This window comes from Coloeus monedula, assembly GCF_965178545.1.
Source record: "Coloeus monedula genome assembly, chromosome: 12".
Taxonomy (NCBI): domain Eukaryota; kingdom Metazoa; phylum Chordata; class Aves; order Passeriformes; family Corvidae; genus Coloeus; species Coloeus monedula.
Window position 1 is genome coordinate 3,821,832 of NC_138792.1, and position 16,016 is coordinate 3,837,847.

Here is a 16,016-nt window from a genome sequence, read left to right on the forward strand (position 1 = left end):
GGAAATGCCATCTCGGAGCCCTGATGCCTGGCTCTTGTGGCTTTGAGGCTGCTCAGATCTCACGCTCAAGGGCTTGAGGTGATCATTGCAGCAATCAGCAAGGGAGAGAGCCTTGACAAACCACCCAGGTGTGCTGCTGTTACCACCTGCTTGTGCTCCTGTGGCATCCCCACCACCACCAAGACTGCTCCTGGCTGTGGGGGTGTGCCTGGGGAACGGGAATCTCCCTGCCCTGAACAGATGAGGCAGCAGCACCAGCACCCTGCAGATGGAGAGCAGAGCTGTGACAGGCCCAGGAGTGAGAGAGTCAACTCTCAGCACCAGGGATGGTCCCACTCTGGTCCAGAGGAGCTGGATTTGCCATCAGTATTACCAGACCTCCAGGAGATGCAGGACCAGGCCTCTCTGGGGATCATCTCCCACACCTCAGCCTGTAACTACATCGGCACCTCGTGTAGGTCTAACAAAGTTTGTTCTGAGCAGCTCTCACCCAAAGCTCACCAAGAAGGAATCTGTTACTCCTGTTTGCCAGTCGGATGGCAGCAGAGTAAAGAAATGCCCGAGTGCAGCTTGGCAAACCGTGAAGGCAGAGAGCGACAGGCTGGGAGCCCACAGCCCACCCGCGACCCCCAGCTGTCCCACAGCTCCTCCCAAAGCACCCTCCTGGCTCTTTTTGCGAGACAGCAGCCCCAACAGGTGGGAAAGGACCCTCTCCCGGCTGCATCTCGCTGGCAGCTCAGCCCAGCGAGGCCTGACGCCTTGCGTAATTTAGCAATAATTACCCACTCTTTCTTTTTTTAGACAAACACCCCAACTGTCGTGCATGGGAAGAGGGAAAGAAGAAAAAAAAAAAAAAAAGGCGAGTATTAAGAGAAATCAAACGCCTTATTACGCAGAGGGGGAGCGAGAGCTGCTCGCACCAGCTGACGATGCTCGCTCCCCGGCAGCGCGGCTCCGGCAGATGCGCGGGTGCCTCTCGGCGCGCCCCCCCGCCGGCGCTCAGCCCCGGGGGTGCGGGGGAGGCCGGCCCCTGCGCGGGGAGGTAGGAGCCGCTGCCAGCCCCTCCCCGCCGCGGACCGGAGAAGAGATGCCCAACTTTGCGGTCCGTGGCCGGCGGCGCGGAGCGCGGGGCCGCGCGGGCGGCGGCGGGGCCGGAGCGCGGCGCAGCGGGCAGCGGGGGGGCCCCGTCGCCGCCCCCGGCCCGGCCCCGCGCTGAGCCCCGCCGGGAGGGCGCACGGCCGCCGCCGCCCCCCGGGGCCGCCGCTCGCCTCGCAGAGATGCCCGGGACGGTGCTGCTGCTCTGCCTGGCCCTCGGGCCGGTCCTGCGAGCCAGGTGAGAGCCCCCTCCCCACCTCCCACCCCCCCCCTCCCCCCCGACCACCGGGACGACCCTCCCCGCCTCAGTTTACCCGTCGGGGCAATAGGAGGGGAGGGGGTTGGAGTCGCAGCGCCTCTCCCCACGCTCGCCGCCCCGGCTCCAGCGGGGTTTTGGCAGCTCCGTGCCCCCAGCTGTTCGTTCCAGCGGGTCCCGTCGCGGCAGCACCGAGTGCCTGCATGTCCTCTGCACCCCGGGCTCCCCCTTCGCATGCCGGAATCGAAAGGACATCCCGTTTTCCACCCTGCCATCACCTCGCGGGCTAATCCTGCCGGGGGCCGAGCCCCTTCCGGGGGTGCCCGGAGCAGGACCAGAGGGAGCTCGGCACCTCCGGGCAGCTCCAACCATCACCGGGGCATTTCCACGTGGAGTCGGGCTGGGTGGGAAGGAGCTTGCGTCCCTTTCCCTGCACTCCATCCCCTGGCCCCCCGAAGCCCCCGCAGGGCGTGCAGCCGGGCAGGGGGGAGGGCAACGGGGGCTCCTGCCCTGCTCTACAGGTTGGCCCCAGGTCGCGGCTCTGGGTGCCGGCGGGGAGCCCGGTGCCAGCCCGGTGCCCCCAGCGCGCTGGGCGAGGAGGCGAGCGGAGGCAGGGGCGGCAGGTGACAGCTCTTTCCCAGGGCCAGCCGTTCGTAGCGCTTCTCTGTAAACAGCGATGAAAGGGCCCACGCACAAGGGGGTTTCAAGTTTCTTTTTTTTATTTTTTTTTTTTTTCTACAATTCCTAGCCCTGCTGATGAGTTTAATGGCTAGATGGGGGAAGAACATGTTGTCAGCAGATTGTTACCCCCAGGGCTTGGGGGAACAGGGATTTTACTGGCTGAAGCTAATTGGCAGAATAAGCCGCCTTAAAGCCCATCAAATCCCATTACAGATGCAGTTAGGGACAGGGAGCATGAATCCTGCTACTAATGGTCTGCCCTGCCAGTGCTTCCCGACCCCGGGGGTGGGCACAGAGTCCATCCCTGCCATGGTCCTCCGTGCCTTGGCCTTCCCAGGGTCGAGGAGCAAGAGCTGCCCCACGACTCGTGCCCTGACACTCAGCCTCTTCTGCGCCCTGACACAAAACCTCCCGGCAGGAGATCCATGCAGGGGCCAGGGGGCATTGGAGGGCTGAGAGGGGGATGGATCCCTGGTAGTCCTGGTTCCTGTGCCCAGGCATCCCTGCGGCACATTGCCACAAGCCCTGCATTTTGAGAGGGTGAGTTGTAAGCTGCAAGATCACACAGAGAAGCAATTAAATCATGTATTCACATACCCTTGAGCAGGAATGTTCACCCCATAGCTAGCTCGGCCTCTCTTCTGCCCAGTCCCTCAAATCTGCCTCTACCCTGAGCCCTGCTTTGCCAGCAGTGGTGGCTGTGGACATTGCAGGGTGGGCATGATGGAGTGGGAGAGGAATCCTGTGAGAGGAGAAAAAGAGCAAGTTATAGCAGGGTCTTGCTCTGCATCCACTGCATTTCTCCTGGATGCAGCTGTGGAGGGTGAATCTCCTGTTCCCTGCTCCTCGTGGTAGGTGCTGGGGTGAGGAGCTCTGTTCAGGTGCTGTGTGTGCGAGCTCTTCTCCTGGTACAAGCAGCAAGACCCCTCCCCTGGTGCTTTGTGCCAGGTGATTCAGCACGCCCCAGACAGTCCCCCCAGCACAGAGCCTCATTCATCAGCATTTCCCAGGGCACTGCCTCGCCTGGAACCAAGGCACCCAACTTTGAGCCCTGAAGGCAGGATCGCTGCACAGCATCACACCAGATGCTGGGCTTGGCAGGTGCTTGAAACTGTGAAGACTTGACCACTGGGGCTCCGTGGAGTGTGTTGTCAGAGGTAGGAACACGTGTGAAATGGGTAGGGGGCAGTTAGAGCTCCCTGTCCTTCAATCCTCTGTCTGCTTCTAATTTAGAGTCATCTGCCTGAACGTCCCTGTGACTACAACCCTAAGAGGCATCGGGATGGGTGACTAGAAGGACACATTAGCATGTGGAAATTGGAATTGACCACAGTGCTTTTCAACCAGGGGAAATGTTGTTCTTGCATTTTGCTGCTCTCTTTTCCTTGGGAGCAGGGAAGGCTTTCAGCTGTGTTTGCAGCAGGGCTGGATACAGCCCCGGGATCTGCATCTGCACTGGGAGGTTCCTGCCTCAGGGCCACCACCAGCTTGTGAATAATAGTGGGTGTGCATCCCAGTCAGGCACCACCAGCTGCCCCACCAGGCAAGGAGCAGGAGTGTCTTCAACAGCTCGTGGCACATGTTGCTCTTCCCCTCCTCCTGCCAAGGGAAAACCTTGTCAGACAGCTTGGGCACTGGGGGAGGGAGCCAGCCAGCAGCTCTTCAGGTGACTTTCCCCAACCACAGGCTGTGTTTGGAAGCCTCAGCCAAACAGGTGTCTGCTTGAGTGAAAGGGAATTAGGGAGCGGAGGCACGGCACCGTCCTGCTGTAATGCCACGGGTTGCCCAGGGAGGATTGTCCAACCTCATCCATATTTGTGAGCACATCCGAAAGGACACCTCCCTGCCGTGCCAGCCTCCTGCTCTGGGCACCAGCAGGAGCTGCCATGCCCCCAACTCATCTGTCAAGACCAGGGATTTCCTTGCAACGCCCCCAGTTCTGCCCTGCTGACACCCCCCTGCCCACCTCCTGCCCACGCTGTGGCTGTGTCCCGGCCCCACAGCCCTGCCCTGAGGAGGGTGTTCTGACGTCTCAACAAGCAGAGGTGAGGAAACGTGGCTCTGCCTTTCCCCCTGGCTGCACAGAGGCGTATGAGAACTGGCTGTCCCCTGTCACCAAGCCACTCGCTGTGTGCCTGGAGATGGAGCCGCCAGGCCAGCGAGTGTTCACAGCGCGTTGGGGATCTCTGCAGGTCTGCAGTGTGACATTTCCATTAGCAGCTGGAGGGGGGATGCACATGTCACCTTAATACCTCTCCTCTGCAATAGATCTTGGGCTCTTCCCTTCTCAATTTAAAGTGGGGCCACCGAGAAGAGAGACTGGGGAGGAGGCAGGGGCTTGCATAGGGCGGCATGAGAGTCACATTCTTCACCAGCAAAGGCTGGTGTGTGTCTGTGTGTGCATATACACTTGGAAAAAGCACATTTTCTCCAGCAAAAGCTGGCTTGCTTATGCTAAGATGGCTTAGTATGGTTTAGTCGGCTGGGATTAGCTGCATTAGCAAAAAGCATATTTTTGGTAGTGTCCTTGCATCTGTAATAGGGATGTGACTCCCTGGAAATGCTACCCCAAGCCTTGGGGTGTTAACCAGTGACACTAAATGGGGGGAAACCAGAAGACTGAGAGCAGAGGAAGCAGCCAGGGCTTGTTCAGCCCCCAAAGGGATGTTTCAGACTCTAAGTGCAGCCTTACATCCTGGAGGAACGGGATTTTTGGCAGGGCAGGGGGGTGTGCAGAGTTCAGTGCCGGCAGGGCAGGTGACTTCAAGTAAGGTCAGGGGAACACGGAGAAAAGGTTTCGGTGTTGCTGTTCCCACTTTCCAGAGGCAGCCTCCGTCCCCCAAAGCACCGGCAGCGAGGGACAGCAGTTAGTTAGGATTGCTTTCCCTTGCCCTGAGCTGCGCTGCCGGCACACGTCCCTCCTTGCTTCTCGCAGGAGCGGGGCCAGCCCCCGATTTCAGCCCCGTGCAGCTCTGGGATGGGATCTCGGTGGTCCCCTGTGCCTCCCGCAGCTGCTGGGTGATGCAGAGCTCCCTGCTCGGCTGCGCTTGGGAGGCAACGCCACAGCGAGAGCCCGGCGGGAGCGCTGGCTGGCGCTGCTCGGATGGGGAAGCGCATCCTGACAGCGTTGCTTAACACTCCTTAAGCATGGTTAGAAAGTGCAGCGCAATCAGACAGGAAACAATGAGCTGATGTACCAACACCTAATGTGCGGCGGCAGGCAGCCAGCTGCGCGCAGCCCAGCCCTTGGCGGGGGACACGTCCCGGCGCCTGAGAGCCGAGAAGATGCAAAGAGTTTTAAAGCGATTGCGAAAGCGAGTTTTGTCTGGGGTTTTGAAAGAGGACCGTCTGATAAATCGGCCGCAACGTGTCGATTTAATGCTTTTTCGCCCTCTCCAAGCGGCTCGGCCAGGCTGTGCCTCCCCGGGCGCTGGAGGGAGATGCGCATCCGTGGTGCCTGACTGCACCTCGGAGCTGCGAGGCTCCAGCTGGGAAGTGTCAACACGGTGGCAGCTCCCGCTGCGAGACCCTTGCTGTCGCTGGAGCAGGTGACACGCTGCCACGGCAGACGAGAGGGGTGTGCCGGCGGTGGGAGTGCTCGGCATCCTCTCCCACATATGGCTGTGTCATTCCGGGGACAGCCGTGTGAATGAGTTGCCCAGAGCAGCGGCAGGTGGTTAGAATTTCCCGGGTGGCCGCGTGGACCTAATCTAATTAGACGGCTTAGGAAAACTCCTTTAGGAAAAGGGAGGAGTACCAAAGGTTTAGAGAGGGCAAATATGAAAGGCAGTGAGAGAAGCTGTTGCTAAGTGGATCATGTCCAAAGGAGGACGGATACGAGCTTTCCTTGCCTGCCTTGGAACTGGGAGATTGGGAAGATGGGACATCTTTAAATGGGAGCTCACGCCACAGGCTGGGGAGGAAGGGTTGGTGAGTGCAGGGAATGGGTTGTGGCAGGTCTTGGCCGGGAGACAGAGGAGTTTGCATAAGGCTTTTATTTCCAAGGATCTGTGCAGGGCAGATGGCTGGGCTCCTGGCACACCAGACGTGCAGGATGCCTGTAAGGTTGTGTTAGGACCTCTTTTCTCTGAAATGCATTTACTGCAAATGCCTTGCTCCCCAAAAACACTGTTTCGTCACTGTCTCCTTCCTCAGAGGAAGCCTGCTTCAGGTGTCAGCAGCAGGCAGAGTAGTGGAAGTATTTGGGGTTAACAGGCAGCTCTGGGGGCAGGAGCTGCTGGCAGAGGGAGTGGGATGAGCAGGAAGGCAGGGAAAGCAGGGACTGGCTCCCACACCTCGGGGATGAGCAGTGTGTCTCCAAAGGAAGCTAAGGAGGAGGTGGAACACCCCATGGCTGCTGGTCTTTCCCACTGGTGGCAAAGCCCCTGCATGCCTGGTGACCCTGAAGTGAGCAAAGGTGCCAGGTGAGTTGTGGCTTCTTAGCAGTGTGGCTGCAAGGAGATCCCCGAGCTCCTTGTGCTCTGCCTTTTATCCGAGCTGCATCCTCCTCCTTTGGTATCTCTGAAACACAGCTGTGCCCCTGCTCCCAGGCAGTGCCAGAGAGCTGCCACAGCCATGTCTCTGCCCTTTGTCTCTCCTCTCCAGGTGTGAGAGCACAGAGGAATACGATTACGATTACCTCAGCATCAACAAAACCTGGGTCCTCACCCCCAAGGCACAGGAGACTGATGCCACGCAGATCCTCAACTCGCTGCTCAAGAACTATGACAACAAGCTGAGGCCTGACATTGGCAGTAAGTGTCCCCTGAAGCTCCCTGTGGCCACGGGTGGGGACCTGGCCTGGCTGTATTTGTGTTTTCCGTGCTTTGGTGGCTGCTGTAGTTGGGAGTTTTGTTGCAATAGAGCCGTGCTCATCCCAGATGTTCCCCTTGTCTTCATCCCTCCACAAATGCTCCTGGCCCCAGCTTATTGGTCCCTGTTTCCTTGTCTTTGCAGTCAAGCCCACGTTCATTGATGTGGATATCTACGTGAACAGCATCGGGCCGGTGTCTGTCATCCAGATGGTGAGTGCTCGCGTGGCTGCAGGGTGTCCCCTCCCCGTGGCAGGGGCTGGCCCAGCGCTGTTGGCAGGTTGTCATGCTGGCTAGATGTGGTGTGAAGGTGGTGTTGGCATGGCAGGAGGTCTCCTTTCCCTTGACAAGAGGTGCTCTGACCTGCTGGGAGCTGGAAAGGCTTGACCACCATCCCTGGTTAGGAGCAAGGTGTTCAAGTGCCCTCGGTGAGTTCAGCAACCCTTCCATGCTCGAGGGCTCAGGAGTGGGGTGATGGTGCTCTTTGGTCTCTACTGACAGTGGGTGGGCAGACACTTCTGCCTGGTGGCTTTGCCCTCTCCTCCCTGGGAAGTCTGTGGGCACCAGGATACTTGGGGCAGGGTTGAACCAGGGCAACGAGTCCCAGGAGGACTGAGAGAGGTACCTGGAGATGGTTTCCATGGCAGTGTGCTACTTGGGCGCCCAGGCCTGGCCTGTGGTGGTGCTGAGCAAGGGGAAAGCAGGGGGGCCTCAGGTCCAATGTTTCTTCTTCATAATGTAGCACCTTAGAGAGATGCCACCAGCACTTGACAATTTCTCCTCAGCACCCAGCAGTACCCAGATGTACCACGAGCTGTAAAAACACTTAACAGAGACACTCTTTGATCTGGAGAGCAACTGTTGACTACTTATTTTTCACAGGAAACTTCCATTAGTTTGTTTTTTTTTTTTCTCTGAAAGGTCATCTTTTTTCTCTTTTCTAGCAAGGAACAAACCTGACTGCTGTCAGGTTTTGAAAGACTTCTCCAGTCCACTGGGCAGTGGGGTGGAGAGGACAAAGGCGAGGTACAGCTAGGATTATTTGGCTTTTCTTGTTTCTGTCAACGCGAAACAGAGCAGGAACAACACCAGCGCCCTTAAACTGAAAAAAAACAAGTTCCCAGGATGGGCACGTTATTTTTAGTTTCCAAAGTACAAAATTTCCAAGGGACAAACCCCTCTGGGGATGGAGGGATGGTACAGTAGCTGTAGTACCAGTTCCACTCCAAGGAGCATTTTGAAGCAGCCCTTCTGGCCGGCCACCACCGAGGATGTGCCCCCAAGCAGCTCCTGCTCACGAGCCACCAGATGGGCACCAGACCGGGCACTCGCTCGCACGATGAGGGCACCATCAGGAGGATCAGCAGGGACGGCCTCGAGGCTCAAAATTTCCTTGCATTGTTCCAGCGTGCCGGTCTCGAGGAGAAGAACCCCAGCCCGAGCCATGTGGATGGCACCCCTGGCTGCCAGCACGTGCCACAAGCCCCTCCAGCCCATGGGGATGTGCGGCCGTGAAGCCAAAGTGACACAAGAGCAGCAGTGCAGGGGCTGGGTGTGCTGTGCCTGCAGGTAGAGCACAAGGGTCATGTTATAGCTGGTTGTTCTACCCGCTTTGCACTGCCCAAGGACGTGCCAAGAAACCCACACAAAACCCAGAGCACATCCTCGCTCCTTCTCTTTCCCTCTCATCCGTTTCCTTCACGCCTTTCCAGCCCTGCTGGAAGCTCTGCTCCCCTCGCTGTCGTGGGAGCACTGCAGAACCGTGCAGGTGGTAGCAGCAGAGAGTGGTTTCTAAAATCCAGTCTGCATCCAGAGTTCATCTTTACTCCTAAGCAGGGATGCTGCTGCTAGGCTGGTTTCCTAAGAAACACAGCTTATGCCATGGTGATGGGGATGTGAGAACGTCCATCCCAGTCTTTCAGGATTTCGGATCTACTGGGCTGACACTGGCCATAAATGGCTGCAGGTACAGGAGCTTCGGGCATGTTCAGCATCTTCAGTATTTTTGGGAAAAAGATGCCAGGCAGTGACAACAGCCACCCCCACCGAGGGGAAAAGCTGTTGTGTGAACTCAGCCCTTACTAGAGACCAGGGAATCACATGGGAGAGCTCAACCCGTGTGTTCAGCTCTTTCTAAGAGTCAGCAGAAGCTTTTTCTCCTCATGAAATGGGGCTCCACCAGTGCACTGGACCCCCAGGGGTCCCAGCACACAGGGCTGTGAAGGCAGCTGGCACTTGGAATTGCCAACACCTGCAGGGCTGTGCTGGGGAAGCTGCTGCCATGGGGCTGATCCACCCATCTGCAGCCTTCCCACCTGAGGAAGGGATTGTTGTTTGTGGGAATGGCATGGCCAGGAGCTGCTTGGGCAGGGAGGAAACTGCTCCGTGTGGACAATTTTGTGGGGTTTTGTTGCATCAGTCACAACTGGCTGTCCCTCTGAAGTGCCTTGGTGCTGCCAGTCCAGGGGTCCCTGCAGGGTCCCAACAGTCACCTGTGATCTGGAGACACCTCCATATGACACCCCAAGTAGACTCTCTAGGGATATCTCTCCTTCCTTTTTCCCCTTAGGTAACTTCTTAAGCTTGAATCTGTGATGCCCTTGAACTTTAAAACCTTTTCCTATGAGATTCTGAGGTGATATTAAAGGTACTGAGGGCAGCTAGACCCAGGTCTCAAAGCCTCAGATTTCTGCTGTCTGTACCCTGAATACTTCCCCCTGCTCATGGGAGAGGCTGCATCCTGCTATGTTGTCTCCTGAAGCAAGAGGAAAGGGCAGTGACAAAGCTGCCACAGTGTCACCTCTAGACTTGGCTGCTTCCCCCAGTTGTTTCGTGTTCGTTTGCTTTTCCATGCTGATGCAGTGAATTAAGTTATTCTGTGGGTCGTGCCAGCCCCTGGCAGGCTGGCATCAAACCTGTGATAGATGGTCTTTGCTGGGGGCATGTTATTCCCACTCTGTCCCTGTCAATACAGCTTCTCCCAACCTGAGAACCTCTGCCCTCTCCCACCTGCCAGGCCCATCCCTCAGGCCACATCTTGCCTTTTTTCCCCACACACAACCTGAGGAAATGCACATTTCTGAAGGAGGGGAACTCAAATTTGTCTCAGAGCCAGATCTCTCTTGAGCCCATGGTGACATTTCGCTCTGCCACAGACAGAGAAGCTTGTATAGGCTGGAAGGTCCACTGGAGGGGAAATGTCCCATTGATCTCTTTTAGGTGCATTGCCATGACAGCGTCTTACACAAATATTTCTCTCACATAGGCTGTGCAGAAGACAAAAAACCAAGTTCTGCTTTTAGGAGCTACAGCAGCATTACTGTGGCTGTTAGCTTGGACCACTGTGGCCCATAAATCTGCAGCTGAACACTGACATGCTGCTGGAGTAGAAGTCTCCAACTTCAGCAATCTGGCTTAAGTGCTGGTCTCCTGTGATCTTCTGCTCACCCTCAAAGGGTTAATGACTCACTGCTGTCTTCATCCTGCTGGTGCTCTGTCAGGGATTGGAAGCTGGCCCTGCGTAGCCACTGCTCAGCCTCCAAATGATAAATCATGTCAGCATACAAAACCGATTCCGGTCCTTAAAAATGAATAGGTGATTCAAAAATGCCCTGTGCTGGGTGTGAATTCTGCGTCTCCCTCATCAATCACTTGTCATAAGTAACATTAACATTCAGCAGTCAGCAGAAGGTGGGCAGGTTTGGAGCGGGAAGAAATGTAAAGTGATTTCCCGATATCTTTTGTACACCAGAATGGCAGTCTTGTTTCCCGTTTAGGTGGCTGAGCAGGTTTTTCATCCTCTCCTCCCTGGGGAAAGGACCCTCTGTGCTCTCCAAGCCAAAGTTCTGGCAGTGACCAGAAACAGAGCTAGAAGATGGTTCAGTGATGAGAAGTGGGACAGGGCTTGGCTGAGAGGGAAAAGTGGGACCATCAGGTCCCACAGTCGTTTACTCCAGTCACTGCACGGACTGGGATTTCCTCCCCAACCCCATGAATCTTTGGGTGGGACTGGGGCACTTGGCGCTCCTCAGGGTGGTGGGAAGCTGTGTTTACACCATCAGGGGAAGGATGCACTGGGCCACGAGCCCCTCCAGAGCTCTGGCTGCCGCTGAGTGCCGGCCAGCAGTCCCTGGAGCCAAATGAGTTACCACCCATAGTGCTGCAGCTTTCCAAGCTGTCTCGTGGAGCTGGGTGCCCAGTTAGATTCCCATTAACACAGTGTTGAGGTGTCCTTGGCTTATCAGAAGCTCAGCCTGGTGCAAAGACCCACCTTGGTTCTCCAGGCATGTTTGTGGGAAGAGGTGCCAGGGAGGGCTGCAGCAGCGTGGAGCAAGGGAGGAGGCTTTGGGTTCAAATTTTTCGCTGACTGGTTGTTTGCTGGAGGGATTTGCTCCTGGTTTTGTTTTGTAATGGCTTTATTGCTATAGATTACAGCTTTAACTGGTGTCAAGGGCACCTAGAGCTCTGGATCACCTTCCTTTAGGGATGCTTAACTCTCAGGAAATGATGCTGTAGAAGTAAAGCAGGTGCCAGCTATTGGGGCTGAGTGTCTTTCAGTCCTGAGGATGTCCCTGAAGTGTCCATGAGGGACAGCATGGCTGAGAGGGGGAAAAGTGCTTCTGTTCTGAGCTTGGGGATGGAGCAAATCTTGCCCAGAGCTTCTCAGATTCCTCCCAGAGGACAGAGCTGAATGTCCTTTTCTTCCTTTCTTACACAAAACCAAGTGTGAGGCTTGAGGAGCCAAAGACTGAGAGCATGGTCCAGACACTGCGGTAGCCTCCTGGCAAAGGTGAATGGAGATGTTTCAGTCATCCAGGGACCTGCCTTGGTTACCTGCTTCAGGTGTCTGGGATCAGAGGCACTGCAGTAAGGGCTGGTTTAGATGCTGAAGACTCCTGCATTTGCTCTGTGTGAGATGATGCCCTTGTGTGCCAAATTTTGTAGCAAAACAGGATGACAGCTCTTCTGCTGGAGCTGTACACCACCTCAATCTCATTACTTAATGATAATAAAGATGGAAAGAGCAAAATTGGCCTCCATCATTCACCAGGGGCCAGATTCTGCTGTCTCGGAACTGCCTGTGATTTCCAGCAGGATTTCTAAGCTCTTATATCAGTTGTTACAGCAAATTGTTTTCTTATCTCTGCCTGTGAGTGGGGGGGCTGGAACCTGAAGAGGGTGATATGTCCAAATACAAGTGTTGACTACTCATCCCCCCCCTTCCCTCTCTAGGAAGGAGATGTTGCACACTATTAAATTCATAATGCTCTGCTTGGCTACATTAGTTACCATGCAACACACTCGCGAAATTGAGGGTGAAGAACGTATTTTCCCACATCTGGAGTACTGCAGAAAACGCTTAATAGATTTGCATGTATGGTGCATTTGTGAAAACACCGGGAAAAAAAAAAAAAAAAACGGGGAGGGAGGGAAGAGGGAAATGTTTATTCGTTATCAGCTGATGAATAATTAATTTACAAACATTGTCTTGTTAAATATAAATTAAATCCTCATTTGACACACTTTATAATTTAGAAGTATAAGCCCAGCATGAATGAAGAGAACTCCCCACTGACTTCTTTCATGTTAATCCCGAGGAGGCAAGCAGGGAGGCTTGGCTTTCAAAGTTAAAGCCGACAAGGGGTGATGGTTAGGAACGGGGCTGATGTGCCACAGAGAGCTTGGGCACCTCGAGCACTTCATCTGTGCTCGCGGGGAGATGGCAAAGCGGGGCAGGGAGGCAGTGGGTGTCTTGCAGAGCCCTCTGAAAAGGATCGCTCGGAGCTGCGGGTGGCTGAGCTGCAGGATGGGTGGCACTTGGGAGTGAAACCCCCGCCGGTGCCGCCTTATCAGAGAGCGCAGCGAGGCAGCAGCTGCTTGCGAGCGGCTGAGCCACCCCAGCAGCAGGGGCAGAGACCCCCGAGAGGGGAGCAGGGCTCTGCGGGAGCCATCCAAGGGTGGCTCTGCTCAGCCACCCTTGCGGAGAGCCCCGAGGCGGCTGAGGCTGGGGAAGCGGAGCCGCATCCCGGGCGGTGGCGGCTGCGCTGCGCTGGGAGCAGCTCGTGTGGCAGCCCTGGGTTACAGCCCCGCTGTCCCGCTGCAAGGCTTGGGTTAATTCCTTCGTTCCCTCCTGATAGACGGGGAAACCAAGACCGGGAATAATTGTCTGGCTCTGAGGAACACTTAAGTCTTGATTATACTTAGCTTTGGCTGCTTTGGAATAAGTAGGAAGGAAATGAATTGAAAATGGCACGCTGTTTAAAATGCTTGACTATGTTCCTCTGGAGCACAAGATAAGCCTATAGGTAAAGGAAATTTGCTACCTCCCCCTTCCTTTCCTGATAATAATAGACGCCAGCGGTTGCACAGCACTTCTCAACTGAAAGAACTTAAAAATCCTTCACAAATCATCTGTCTGGGAGGCAATAGCCCAGATGCACCCACTTTAGGGTGGATTGCAATGCCTAAAGCACACTGCAGTGCTCTGCCAAGGATTCGACACTCTCCTTGGCCTGCCTGGTGTGCAGCGAGAGTTGGTCATCAGCATAAATTCAGCGAGGTTCTGCAGGACACGCTCATGTAATGGGCTAGGTTGGGTTTTGGTCCACGAGAACGATGTATATCACAGAAATTTAGAGTGTTGGGAAATGGGTATTGCTCACTAACGGCCCCAGTGCTTTTTCTGGCTGTTATTTTCCGTGCCTGAGTGATGGCTCGGTGCTGCCGGAGCGGGTGCCACATTCATCACATCTTCACAAATACTCATGTGCTTGGAGAGTGCTCGCATCTCCTGATTCCGTGATGTTCAGGAGCGGTCACTGCCCCTCACGCTGGTGTTCACACAGCAGTGAGGTCAGGTACAGGAAGGGCAGCAGCTCTCCTTACAGAAAGTTTGTCCTTCCTTATGAAAACCACCCCCTCGAGGCCACTGAGGAATGACACCAATCACGTGGGACTTGTGGGACAAACCATGGGCTGCAGCAAAAGGTCTAATGAAATAAATAATTTGCTCCCATCCTAAACATATCCCAAGAGCTTCCAGAAGTGTCAAAGTTTGCTTCCAAAACGGAAAAGAGCTGATATACTCACTATGAATAATTCAGCCAGCTCCTTTTATTATCCAGAACATACACTAATCCCCTCCAGATATTTTCTGTGTGACATCCATGTTGGTATTTTATTTACAGGCTGTGCAGAAAACTCAAGGAGTCTGTTATCAGGGAAGACGAGTGAAAAGCTGCAGGTTTGCATCTGAAATTTGGAGCTAAATAAAATATGAAAATCTGGACAGTGGCCTCCTGGGGGCAGGGAAAGTGCTTTTCCTCAGAGACATTTCTGGAGAGCAAAGCCCTAAAGTTAATTAACATCTGCGCTCGCAGCCTGGTGCTAAATGGGGAATGTGGCTGTACTTAAAGATTTCCTAAACTGCAGCATCAGTCCTGGCACACAGGTGCCTCCCGCAGCCCACAGCTCGGGCAGCCTCTGGCCCTCGGGCAACACGGGATAAATCAACATCCATAATGAAGTCAGCGGCTCTTGTAAATTCTTTCACGGATCCCATTTCCGCCCTTCTGCTGGCAGGAATGACTCAATCTCTCATTCATTTTGTGCCAGCCTTTGGAGAAAACTCGGATTTCTTCAGCTGGGCTGAATGCAGACGGGATTTGTTCGCCCTGAACCTTTGCAGGCAGCCTGGGAAGGATGCTTCCAGTAGGTGCTTCCCTAGGAGCTGCTGTGCTCGCTGTACCTGACCCGAGAGCATTAATTCCTCACCCTTACCCACAGAAAACCTTTCCTACAGTCTGGGGTCACAGCAGCTGCACCTGGTCCCCCTTTCCAGAGCCAGCAACAGGGCTTCCTGCTTGTTGAAGGGCCACAGTGACACTTTTCCAGTGACCAGGGGAGCCTCCTTACTGAGGTCTGGCCCAGGCTGGAGGGATGTCTCTGCCCTGGCCACCCTGGCTGCTGGCTCTCAGTTTGGCAGGGCATTAAAAGAAGCTTTGCTGTGATCCAGAGGCTGCATTGCTGGGTGGTGGAGATGCAAAGCACGGCTGGTTCCACCACAATCACCTAAAGGAGCTGCCCTGAAGAGCCCCAGCGTGTGCTCATGGACAGGGCAGGAGGCCTGTGTGTGATCCAGGTACTGCTCTGTGCTCTGACCCTCATTAAATCGATTCCTCCAAGTCAAAGGGAGAGCACTGCTGCGTCAAATTTGAAAGATATAGAGACTCTGAGCTGTTCCAATAGTTGTCACTCGGTGGGCTGAATTATTTTTAAGGCAGAGTTGATTTATCTGGACTGAAGGCTTTAGATGTCACTGCAGGAGAGGATGGGAAATTTCAGGTTTCTGACAACCAAGTCAAAGAGCTGGTCAGAGGCCAGGGTTTGAGGCCAAGGTTTCTGGTGTAGAGCAAACAGCAGCATCACAGGGGAGGTAGGCTCATTCTCCCCTCCCACTTGGGACAAATAGCCAGAATTCTTCAGCATTTCCGAGGAGAAATGGGTTCAGGGACAATCAAAACATTTACATTTAGTTTCATCAGATTGTTTTGATTTGCTCTTCATATGGTGATAAATTCTGTCCTGTGTAAGTAAAGCAAGAAAATGAGTATTTGAAAATAAACGTCAAAATGAAGTGCATCAACAAGATAAGGGTAAAACGAAATATTTTGTTAGCTTACTGAAGAAAAAGAAGTTTTTGAATGAAATTATAAGGTTGAAGTAATTCATTTTAGGGTTTGACAATTTTAATTTATTTTGAGCAAAACTTCACTTTTTTTCCCCGGTAGAAATCAGTTCTATTTATTTCCTGCATTCCCAGATGAAGCCATCCTACCATTTCCCTTAAAAGGCTGTTGTGAAATCTGCCTGCTATAAATGTGCTACAAAATGGAGACCATTTCTCAGAATTCAGTGGTTGTGGGTGACCACAATCGATATGCTTCAAGGGCCTCTTCATGCCTCGGTGCTAAAGGCAGAATATTCAGATTACTGCATCCCATCTCCATGCACAGGAAGGATTTAATTGCCCATGGTACAAATTGGATGAGAGCAGCCAGCATGAGCCCTCCTGTGGCTTTTGCTTCTCCTCACATCTCCTCCAAGCCTCCACACACTGCCTTGGTGCCTCTGTGGCTCCAGCTTGGTGTCCTTTGTAGGAGATACGGTCTTAT

The 16,016-nt window shown here is 54.5% G+C and overlaps 1 protein-coding gene across 1 annotated transcript in view; it reads left to right on the plus strand.

Annotated features, from left to right (window-relative positions):
• Positions 1–1,277: 1,277 nt before the first annotated feature.
• Positions 1,278–16,016, plus strand: part of LOC309577346 (gamma-aminobutyric acid receptor subunit gamma-4) — a gene marked incomplete at both ends in the record, with an annotated part of 31,939 nt that continues 17,200 nt past the window's right edge. The window contains 3 exons of the mRNA XM_082289299.1: positions 1,278–1,333; positions 6,638–6,786; positions 6,989–7,056. Coding sequence (XP_082145425.1) covers positions 1,278–1,333; positions 6,638–6,786; positions 6,989–7,056 — 273 coding nt within the window. The remainder of the gene's footprint in view (positions 1,334–6,637; positions 6,787–6,988; positions 7,057–16,016) is intronic.